The 12,260-nt window shown below is 35.9% G+C and overlaps 1 protein-coding gene across 1 annotated transcript; it reads left to right on the top strand.

Annotated features, from left to right (window-relative positions):
* The first annotated feature begins 6,354 nt into the window (after window positions 1-6,354).
* On the top strand, window positions 6,355-11,305 carry LOC125844619 (uncharacterized). Its single transcript, XM_049523934.1, has 5 exons — window positions 6,355-7,142; window positions 8,180-8,647; window positions 9,307-9,684; window positions 9,797-9,864; window positions 10,927-11,305. Exons 1-5 carry the CDS (start codon window positions 6,519-6,521, stop codon window positions 11,129-11,131), a joined length of 1,743 nt encoding a protein of 580 aa, XP_049379891.1. The 5' UTR covers window positions 6,355-6,518; the 3' UTR covers window positions 11,132-11,305.
* The last annotated feature ends 955 nt before the right edge of the window (window positions 11,306-12,260 follow it).

Raw genomic sequence — 12,260 nt, 5'->3', positions numbered from 1 at the left:
ACAATCAGCCTAACACAACAATATAACCTCAAAAGAAATGATTTGTGAAAAGACCAAAATGCCCTTAAATTTCCGGACGGACTCCCTGCCAACTGCCCAACTTTCAAAGGGCATAACTCGCTCATACGAACTCGAAATCGAGCAAACTCGGTGGCGTTGGAAAGATTGTTCCAAGGGCTTTCCAAACATAACTGGAACTAGTCCTGGATCATCCTGAGCTAGGAGTTATGACTGCTCAAAGTTGACCAAAAACTCACTGATTTCCACACTTGGCCGAATTTCCAGATTCTGAATTTTTTTCCAAAAATGACTACTTCCAATTTCAAGCTTCTTCATATTCATTTTAAATTATCGGATGTTACACCGCCCGTTGAAGGCACGACTCCCTGGCTATCATAAATCAAATTATGAGATGGAGTTCCTGAGTAGTTACCAGTAGAGGCGGGCATAGCGGACTGAATTGGCTTGGCTGCAAGCGTTGGCCTTCTGGACCCCTGGAGTAAGAACCTTGAAAGTTACCTGAGTACTTGGCTCTTTTAGCCAATGCCTTAGTCTAACCGTCTCGCCTCAGCCCCTTCACTTTCTTCACAAAGTATGTTACCTCATTAAAGCTTCTCCTACAGAGGTCATATAACAGATAATACCTGCACCTCAGAGTTTAATTCCCTAATAAATAAACAGATCCTCTCCTCATCAGTAGTCACCAATTGAGTAGCATATCTAGACAAAGCATGGAACTTGGCCTCATAAGCAGCCACAGACATACCATCTTGTTCCAAAGCTATGAACTCATCATTCTTGCGATCTCTCAAAGTTCTAGGCACATACTTCTCTAGAAACAAAGCATGAAATTGGGTCCAAGTAAGTGGAGGTAAAGTTGAAGATCTACATTCCATATAAGCTCTCTATCACTGCTTAGCCTCACCTTGAAGCTGATAATGGACAATTCCCAACTTATGAACCATCTCATAGCAGTATAAGATAAATTCATAAGCATTATCACTCTCAGAACCAAGAAATGCAGGAGGCTTTAGCTTCAAAAACTTAGTCAACATTTCATATTCATTACCAGTCATAACAGAATCCAATAAAGGACGGAAGAAAGCATCATTACCTTCAGTCCCGCCCACCTTGGGCGCAGTGATAACAACAGGAGGATTGGTGGGAGCTTGAGTTGCTTGAGCAGAAGGAAGCACTCCAGGACCAACCAACCCTTTCAGGAATGACATGATTTGTTGAGCTAACACTAGATCTATGGGAGGAACACCGATAGTCTCATCCTGCACCTCTTCCTCTTGTCCAACCTCTTCAACATTTTCAACCTCAATATTTTCCTCTATCCCTTCATGATGCACAGGAGGGGCCTCATTTTGGGGAACATTTTCGACCGGTACCCCATCTCTAGTAGGCGTCACTCTTTCTCGGCCTCTACCCCTGCCTCGACTGTGACCTCTCGCTGCAGATTCCTCAATTGGAGCATTGACGGGAGCTATGGGTCTGACGCCATTAAATCTAGTATTAACCATCTGCGGACAAAAGAGTGAATGAGGTTAGATACCAATTCGAATTGCCAGATACCAATTGGAATCAAGTCATAGCACAAAAAGAGACAAGAGAAAACAGAGAGATTACTTAAAGTCCTATAGCCTCTCGAAGAAAAGTAAAGGTGTCCCCGTACCGTTCCGCAAGACTCTACTAGACTCATTTTGGTACATCAAGATCAATGAACCTAGGGTCTGATACCAACTTTGTCACGACCCAGACCATCGTGATTGGCACCCACACTAACCCTCCGGTGGGAGAACCACTACTACAACCCAAACCAAGCAACTAAACCAAAACTAAAGCATTTAAGGATACGAAAGCAGGAAAAATAGCTAAAAACTGAAGTTCCTATAAACTTCCAAAAGATCTAACAACTAGACAAATCTAACATTGCGGAAAACACACATAGAACCTGAAAGTCAATGTACCAAAACATCTAACAAGATCCATAAGTCTAACAAAAAGGGTTACAACCCCCCAAACTAAAGAACTAATAACTAACTAGAAAGTCTAAGTCTGAAATGTGGACATAGACGGAATAAAAACTCATGGAAGCCTGGAAGAACTGGCTCACCCTTGAATTCGATCAGTAATCACTAATCTTCTAAACGAGGTATGTCAATACCCCTAAAGATGCCCTATACTCAACAAAGAAAGAGCAAGTGTAGTATCAGTACACAATCACAATGTACTAGTAGGATCACGCGGCTATCCCACTAAGTGCAACATACATAAGTCAATAGAACAATATAATCACATGCATATATCGAACATATACAATAGTGTCAACATTTACGAACAACGAACAACTTTACATTTCTCAAGGTACACAAATATGACAAGTCGTTGGTCCTCTCATGGAACCCAAACCCAAACAGTTAGCATACCGAAACGTGGTACCCGATCCAAAGATTATGCCCGAACATGGCAATCGATCCCATAATTATGCCAAAACATGGCAACAGATCCAAGTTAGTGTGTCAAAACGCAACACTCGATCCATTCAACAAACCACAATCACAATCACAAAGTACATTCTCATAATCATATAATCAAGTCATGATTCATGGCATTCATCATTCATATTTCCTTATTTACAATTAATGTGATCAATAATGCAACATTTGCATACATACATGTACCATAATGAAGCAAGAACAAACATACATCACACAATCATATCATAAAATCACAACCATCACCTACCTCAAAACAAGCTTGAAACCCTAAGAAAGTTGATCTTTCCCTTTCCGAATTCGTTCCGCTTGTTCTTGGTCTACAGACAATCGATATAATATGGGAATCAATAAGCAATCACCAATTAACCGGATTACTAACAATTCTAACAATCCTAGGTCATACCCATGATCCCAAGTATCCAAATTAGGATTTTTTCCACCATACTTTCTAAATCAAAACCCTTCCCTATTGATAATTACCCATTAGATTACGTTCTACGGATCGAAAAACGAATTCGAGGAGTTAAAATCCTACATTTAGCCTCAAGAATGGTGGAAAACTGTCAAGAAGAGACTTGGGTTTGTTCCTTAGCTCTCAAGTTTGAAAATTGTAGAATAAAACGTTTTTGGGGTTTATTTATGACTTTAAGTCGCGTATGGCCCGCCACAACGGTCATCACCCCGCTACAACGGCCCTGCCCTGGCGACAAAAATATCACCAAAGCAGTTTGCACGAAATAGTGAGCTAATTAAAAAATTCCAAAACCCTCATTTCACAACACGCCTTTAACAAACAACACTCAGACACTACCCGTTCACGCTAAGATTAATTTCGGGAATTCTACTCACCCGAATTCAATTTCGCAAAGTCATACAGATTCCTTAACGACTTATCTAACTACTATTGTAATCAAAATCATAATTAGATCACCCAATTGCTATCAGATTTCCCTAGACCTCAATGAATTCTATTTTGTCCAAATCTGGACTAGGTTAGGAAATCTCAAGATACTACAAAAAAGTTTTTCAACCAAAATTTTTCACCATTGGCTTTTCTATAATGACGGAACCCGGTTACATTTCCACTCGTAGTCAGTCAGGATGAGGGTTTGCTTGGGGACCAGAAATGGTTCTCGAGTGCCGACCACGTCCAAGGTGTAGGCTCAGGTCATGACATGCATAATCTGGAACTAACGAAATTGGATAATGTAAAATAAAATAGGATGGTTTCTCCTGAGATGATGGCTCTTCTTCTGGCTCTACAGTTTGTTCCTAACAAATTTTACATGTGTTTTATCTCCTAACTTAGATGAAAATATAATTAATTGTATTATAGCCATTGGATGAGTTTTGATGACTTAAATTTAGGGTAAAGAAGCACAATCCATATGATTGCCTCTGCAGCATACATAGATTAGCTGGTTTTGGGAGACTTGGATTGTTAGTTTATTTGCTCTCTTTTTTTGCCTAATTTTGAATTGCAATTGTAGTCAATTTCCTTGGAAAATAGCCATCATTGATTATTGTTATTGCCCACAATTAATTAAACATAAGTCATTGACATCAATATTCAGGGGCGGACCCACATAGAGAGGTTCGGGTGCTTGAGCACCCATTCACCCCGACGAAAACTTTATATATGCATATAGAAAATACTGGATAATTGATATAAAAAACTTGTTAGCACCCATTATACAAAAGGCCTCACTGTTGCGTTGGTTCTGGAGGTGAATTTAAAGATCACTGACCCCCTCCACCGAGGGTTCGAGTCCTGGTAACAACGTCTATATTTTGGTTGAAAAAAGCAAACTGGAATTTCTTCTTTCATAGTTTTTTTATTGTTCTTTTTATATATACTTTTACGGATGACTTTTTGCTTATATTCTTTTAAATTGTTTTTCAACTTTTTTTATTTTTTGTATTTCATCTACTAACTAAACTAAAAACATTAGTAAGCTTCTAGAAAGATTTTTTTTTTTTGGCTTGAGCACCCACAATCATTAAATCTTGGATCCGCCACTGTTAATATTAGACATGTGACGGTTGACACTCATTCAAAAAATAATTTGAGGAAATAAAGATGATAGTTAAATTCCTTTTCTATAAATATGGTTTTCCTAACACTATAAGAATTGATTTCTAAATATTGATAAGCTAAAATAAAGGTAAATATAGATAAAATATGAATACTACAACTCACACAACATATTGTACAATTAAGTATTGTAGTATTAGTCCTTTTTATTGTTGGATTTTATATATATATAGATATACACGTGGTTACAACACAATTAGAAGAGGATTACGAATTCAGAGAGGACAGAGAAAACAAAGAAGACAAATACTCTGACCACATACAGTCCACCATCATAATACCTTTTTAAATTTTTCTTTTAACACACCAAATAAGGACAGTCAAATTTCTAAAACTTAGTTGAATTAAAAAATATTCAATTTATAAACTCACCCGAAATAAGATTTTATAAAACATATTATTTTCAGTTAACAAATAATGACATGAATGAACAATTTTTCAAACAAAAATAACATAAATGAGCTAAACTTTTAACAACTGACAAAAAATGAGTCTTTTCTCAAAGTTCAATATCATATTAGAATATATATAAAATCCATATCCTTATTATTTTTTTAGCAGAATTAATTATCTGTTTAACCATGAGAGTTTTTTTTGTTTTTTTTTAAAAAAAAAATCTTTTCTAACGTTTTAAAAAAGGGAAAAGACTTACGTATGCCATCAAATTTTAAAAAAAGAATCATTATATTATCAGTTAAAAGTTTGGTTCATTTATACTATTTTGGTTTAGAAAAAGGCATATTCATTAGGGATGTGCAAAAATCGAACCCATCGATAAATTGAAACGAAAAGAATGTTATTGGTTTATTGTTATTGGCTTATTGGGTTAATGATTTTTAATTGTTTTATAAAAAAAAATTATTGGGATTTGGGTATTGGTTTTTAATATTGGGTTATTGGGTAAACTGATAACTCATTAAGACTATAGTAATTTACTATTTTTACCTATATACATAAATATTAAATACTAATCTCAATATCTTACTAGTTATGACTTTGTCATTTAGCCTTCAATTCATACTTCACCTTGAATTTGAGTTCACAACTTTACATTATTCAAATAGTCAAAACCTAAAGTAAGAACCATATTCCTCTTAATTTCTCTTTTGTGTTATAGATGTATAGTTTTTTTCATGTTTGTTATTATTGTATGAGCATTTGTAAAGTTACATTATTATCCTGTCGCGTCAAAGTTATTAGAGAAGTCATATATTTATTTGATAAGCATTTCTTATTGGTTAAACCGAAAATTGAACCGTTAAGGACTAAAACTAATAAATCAATTAAAAGTATCTTATTGATTTGGTTATTAATTTAACATATTTAAAAACCAAAAATCGAACAGATAATACATAAAACCGAATCAAATCGACCGATACTGTCTCGAAGTCTCCGATAGAAAGAATGATTGATTGCTTGAATGTCGGGTGGCTATTTGGATCCTAACGCCTTAGAGGATCCTGTAGCAATGATGCACACCCCTAATATTCATACCATTATTTGTTAGCGAATGACATAAATGAATCGCGAAATGCGATGATAGATTTGAGTTCTTTTCTTTTTTAAAAAATAATTTAATCAATAATATAATCAAATCATAATTGATCACATATAAATAATGATTTTGCAAAATAATGATGATTTTTTTTTTGAAATAAAAAGAAAATCCAAATATTTTGGTGTTTGCCTTTTTTTTGTTTCTTCCCCAAAGCCAAACACAACACAAAAACCCTTCTTATTCCCGCTTTGTGTTTCTCTCTGTAATATATGTCTCTATCTTCTCTGCTATCTATGTCGAGGTAGATAAAGTATAAGCAAATCCTTACTAGGGTTTAGTTTTACTAGGGTTTATCACTCTCTTCTTTACTGTATGAAACTTTGAGACAGCATAAGGTGACTCTGTGAAATGCGCCAAAGGTATGCAGAAACTGTTAAGCAGAAACCCATCGTTACCGCCTCCAGTTCTATCCCTTAATCCTCTTCTTTCTTTACCTCTTTCTCATCCCATAGGGTTTTACAAACACCCACTTGCTCCCAGTCCTAGAATGACTTCTGCCGCCCTCCACCGGCTTCACCATCCCACTTTCGGTAAACCCTTTTCGGGTTTCCGGAATTTGTCTACGGATTCTTCTGGAAAGGCAGTTGTTCCTCGTAGTGGTAATAATTGCCGTATTTGTAGATGCTCTCTTGATACTGCGACTGTGAGGGCTTGGGTTGTTTTGAAGCAGAGTAGAACTAGTGCTGCCTGGTTCGGCACTCTGGCTTCGGCTTCTGGGTCAGAGAAGGGTGTTCCAGTGACTTCTGCTGAGGAGGTGGAGGATTTCGAAAGTGGGGTTGAGGATAAAGAGGAGAATGTGAGTGCCTCGGAGGAGAAGCCCGGGTTGCATAGGAGGCAGAGGAGTGGTGGTGGTGGTGGGGAAGGAGGGGTTATGGCTAGTCCAGATTTGCTAACAATACCGGGTGTTGGGCCTAGGAATTTGAGGAAGCTGGTGCAGAAGGGTTTTATGGGTGTTGATCAACTCAAACAGCTCTACAGAGATAAGGTATAATGATAAACAATTAAGTTTTGTGGTTCCCTGAAGTATATAGTTTTGAAATGTTAAAAAGTGAAAATTCATTAATGAAAGAAAAATGTTCTTTTTAGTCTGGCTATAGACTTTGTATTTAGGATTAAGTTTGTGGGGTGTAGGTATCCCACTTGCGAGAAAGAACAAGTAGTTAACCAGTAAGTAGTCAATCAAACACAAGTAACAAGTTTGTCGGCCTTCCTCCGATACCTTCTTCATTTCATTATTTTGTTGTGTTGTTCTGTTCATAGGTCCCTGTGGGAATGTTTTTATAGGTCTGTTTTGTTTCCATAAAGAAGTCAATTTCTGGTGTTTGGTTATTAGATATAATTTTTAGGGAAAATATTTTCCATCAAATGGAACAACCAGTTTTGATGAAAAAAATACTCCATCTATCACCTTGTAATGGTTATTATATGCCACTTTATTTATACCAAATCAAACATGGGTAAATGATTTTCTGCCGAAAATATTTACTGGAAAACATTTTCCTCCATACCTAAGAAGGCATCCTATAATTTTAGAGGGTCTACAGAAAGTAGTATTGAAATGACTAGACCCTGAATAAAGCGGACTAACTACAAAGGATTAATTTAACCAAGCGTTGTAGCTGAATAACTGCATGGCATAGAAACCTCCATGGCGAAATGGATGGACGACTCTGTTACAAGTGTTAAGAGGATGAGTGTGAACTCTTGAGTTGTAGTTTTTTGGTCATGACTCGTATCATTTTTTATGCATGGCATATATAGCTCTGTTTTTTTGATATGTTAGGATTTTCTAGGGCTGCATGTTCTGTTGTGAATCCAATTAATTGTTTAACTTGACCAATTTGGATAGCCAACATAGTAATTGGTATCTCTGTTTTGCAGTTATTATTGAGTTGAACAGGGTGAAGTACTTAGCTTAAAAGAATATGTTTGGGTAATGTCAAGGAAATTGTGCAGCTTATTTGACCTGTAAAACTTGATATACTTTGTTATAGTAAATGCATTATTTTGGCTTCTTTGCAGTTTTTTGGAAAATCCAACGAGAAGATGGTTGAGTTCTTACAAAGCTCAGTTGGAATCATTCACAGAAACCATGCTGAGAGTATCACCTCATATATCAGAAAGAGCGTGGATGAAGAGTTGAAGGAGAATAACTCAGATTCCAATGTGAAGTCAGCACAAAAGAAACGACTTACTTTCTGTGTTGAGGGAAATATTAGTGTTGGAAAAACAACCTTTCTGCAGAGAATAGCTAATGAGACACTTGAATTGCAAGATCTTGTTGAAATAGTTCCCGAACCTATTGCCAAGTGGCAGGATATTGGGCCAGATCACTTTAACATATTAGATGCATTCTATGCGGAACCACAAAGATATGCTTACACATTTCAGAACTATGTTTTTGTAACGAGAGTTATGCAGGAGAGAGAATCATCTGGTGGTATCAGGCCCCTCAGGTTGATGGAGAGAAGTGTGTTCAGTGACAGGATGGTAAATTTCTCACCTTGTACAAGCTTGTAAAGATAATCATTGATCGCGTCTTCTTTCTTGATCTTTGATTGTGTAGCATTCCCTTAACTCCTAAAATAATACATGTTTATGCCATTACGTTTCTGCAAAGTTCCACACACACACACACATATATATATTCTGATTAACCTTTAAAGAAGGTGCACAGTACACTAAAATGTTCCATTCATTCTGAAAAGAAGGATTACATTTCAGAACACGACAATCAAACCATCTAATATTTGATGTACATATGAACATCAATGCCTTTTGATTTCAAAAGATGAGATTTACATATCTAGAAGCTACATTAAAGTACTGTAAGTCCTTATTTTAAAAAAATCTATGTCGTACATAAAATATTAAAATGATATTAAAACAATCAAAGTCAGAAAAACTGTGTTGATACCTGAATAGTAACGTTAAATAAAATGGGTGAGGAGAGTATCTGACCACTACCTGCTTTATGTGCTATGCTTCAAACAATCAACTGAGAGTTGATTTTTGTACTATACACAACATACTATACCTAGCGGACCTTAACGAGTTTGAGATTGAGTAGTTGTTGTATGCAATGTAGTATACCTGGTTATTAATACCATGACAAGGCTACTATATGATGCATAATGTTTTTCATGAAGGTCTTTGTGAGAGCTGTTCATGAAGCAAACTGGATGAATGAGATGGAGATCAGCATTTATGACTCATGGTTTGACCCGGTTGTTTCAACTTTGCCTGGACTGATTCCCGATGGTTTTATTTATCTTAGAGCAAGCCCTGACACATGTCACAAGAGAATGATGTTGCGTAAGAGAACAGAGGAAGGTGGAGTTTCCTTGGAATATCTGCGAGGGTTGCATGAGAAGCATGAAAGCTGGCTTTTCCCATTTGAAAGTGGAAATCATGGGGTATTGTCTGTCAGCGAGCTACCCCTAAACTTTGACAAATCTGTACCCCCAGATATAAGGGATCGTGTTTTTTATCTGGAGGGCAATCACATGCACCCAAGTATTCAAAAGGTACTTTCTATGAATGTAACTTCCGCTTATGGACATTTTTTTCCTTGATAAAGCAGTTCCTAGATATTTGTGTCACAGTCAACATTGTGTCTAACTATCTATTATAATGCAGGTTCCTGCGTTGGTTCTTGACTGTGAGCCTAACATTGACTTTAACAAAGATATTGAAGCAAAGAGGCAGTATGTCAACTTTTCCTTATTTACTAATATTATTTTTTTATTTAATTTCTCTTTCACTTAATATATACCCACTGGAGGATATCATCTACTTGTTACAAATCTTTAAAACCAAGGATATCTTCTTCTTTTTTGCAGTTTTATTTAGTACTTCTGTTGAGGCAAACCAACTTTCTTTTTAGCATCTGCCCTTTGCTGCTTATATAACTTATGTTAGTGCTGATCATTTTATCTGTCTTCACACCTTTGTAACTGTTAAATATTGTCTTAATGTCTTTAGGTGTTACCTAGATTAATGGTTATCCTAGCTGTGGATTGAGTGTTGGTTCCAGTAAATGTCCGAAACAGTTGATTGTCTAATAAGCCATATAGGTCAAGTAGATATTTCTGAAGTATGGATGATAGGTATTTCAATTAATTGACAGCTCCAGTAATTTGTAGGGTTACTTCTAACAGGGAACTTGATATGGACCAAAAATAAGCATGATAGGCTTGAGGAAGTGAGGAATGAAGATCTGACAGTGCAAGAGAGCTGGTCTTTCTTTCCCTGAGATGCAGGCTAAAGAGATCCTTTCTTCCTTTGGGGTGGGGACGGGTGGGGGTTACAGAACCTTGATTGATTAAATTCATGTTACAGTAACACACAATAGGATCTTGCAGCTGTTAACACTTGATCACTAAAAAGAGGATGAAAGAAAAAGTATCTCCCATTATCTAATACTTGCCCCCCAGAAAAGGATCTATATCCCTCAAAATGAGTTCTCCTTCATAATATTTGGGATCTATTATTCTACACATCATAACAGGTAATCGTTGTTTTCTGATGTCTTTAGTCCATAATGATCAAAGTGGATTATAGACGACGGAATTTCTTTTATATGCAATTCTGTGCTGAAGCACTTGCTAAACGTGAATTGTAGAGTCACTTTTTGAAGCTCATAAAATCCTTTTACTAGCTGACTTTAACATTTATCTTTAGTAAGTTTGATGTGTATCAGGAATGTCCTGTCATTTGTGCTTTGTTTCTGTACAATATGTTTCATTTGATTGTCCTCCTATTTGAAGGTACGCTCGTCAAGTTGCTGATTTTTTCGAATTTGTAAAAAAGAAGAAAGAAGTCACGCCAGGAGCTGGAGAAGAACAGCCTAAGGGCAATCAAGCACCGGTGTTGCTGCCTCAAAACGGAGGTCTGTGGGTACCTGGTGGGAAGTTCTCGGAATCGGCACTGAACTTGGATTTCAGACGAAATATGTCATTCATGTCTCACTAGTGCATGTTGCTAATCCTTGCCATATCCATAACTTTTTGGAAGCAATGTGTTTTATTTTCTCCATGTAAAAATGTGTTTTGACTACTCAAAGCTTTTAGCCTGCAGTGGTGTAGGAGTAGGTTGTATGTGGATGTTGGTAGGATGTTGATTAGTGAAAGCTTTGTTTTCATTTGATGGCAGTGGCCAGTGGAGTTCCTTCTTTGTGATTTGAATTCATATTCAGACTAGCAGCATGTTTCCTCAGTGCATGTCTCTATATGTAGCAACGTAAATATGGATTTGAAATTTATTTGGTTATTATATATGCTATCATCTAAAAGTGGATCTAACATATATAATCTAAAATATGGATAATTCATGGGTATCCATCAACTGTACTCCTCTTAAAAGTATTTAAGGGTTCATTTGGCTAATGTTAAATAGAGTATTAATAGTGCCTGAATTAATTATACATAAATTTATTTTTTATGTATTGTTTGTTTGTGTATTTGAAAATAGCATGCATTGCATTGAAATGTTTATTTACAAAGATCTCTTCCACAATTAAAATGTAAAAAAAAAAAAAATGAATTCAGAAAAGGATTAAATGTAAAAAAGGGTTTTGATTTAATTAATTTATAAATATATTTGACTGCTAATCCAGGAGTTAAATCGAGAAACATGTCCTTGACCTCGTAACAAATTAACATTGTATGCTTTCTCAATAAATAGGGAGCATGTCTCATCTTCATCTTGTCCGGTGGGGTGTACCGGATGTATGCCACTGGTCTCGATAATGCGATTTTTCCTGAACCAATGTTGTTCAACGACTTCTTAACTCAAGTGTTTGATCGGTTACTTTTATCACCTGTTACCTCAACTAATTTGATTTCACCCAATAAATATGTATATATATTAAATGATTTTTGTTACATTATTTGAATACAAACTATGAAATTTCATCAAATTCGTAACTTAAACCCACAAATGATCTTTTAACGTAGGTAATACAAAATAAAAGATAGAAAGTAATTAACCATATTCTACAGATGCTTTGTACCAAATGTTGGAACTTTTTTCTTTTAGAAGGAAGGTGGTTAAAACGATCGTGGATAAAAGAACAAAAGAAAATAAATCTAAACAAGAGGTG

This window comes from Solanum stenotomum, chromosome 11 (assembly GCF_019186545.1).
Source record: "Solanum stenotomum isolate F172 chromosome 11, ASM1918654v1, whole genome shotgun sequence".
Taxonomy (NCBI): domain Eukaryota; kingdom Viridiplantae; phylum Streptophyta; class Magnoliopsida; order Solanales; family Solanaceae; genus Solanum; species Solanum stenotomum.
Note: the sequence above shows the minus strand (reverse complement) of the source record. Positions and strands in the feature narration are given on the sequence as shown.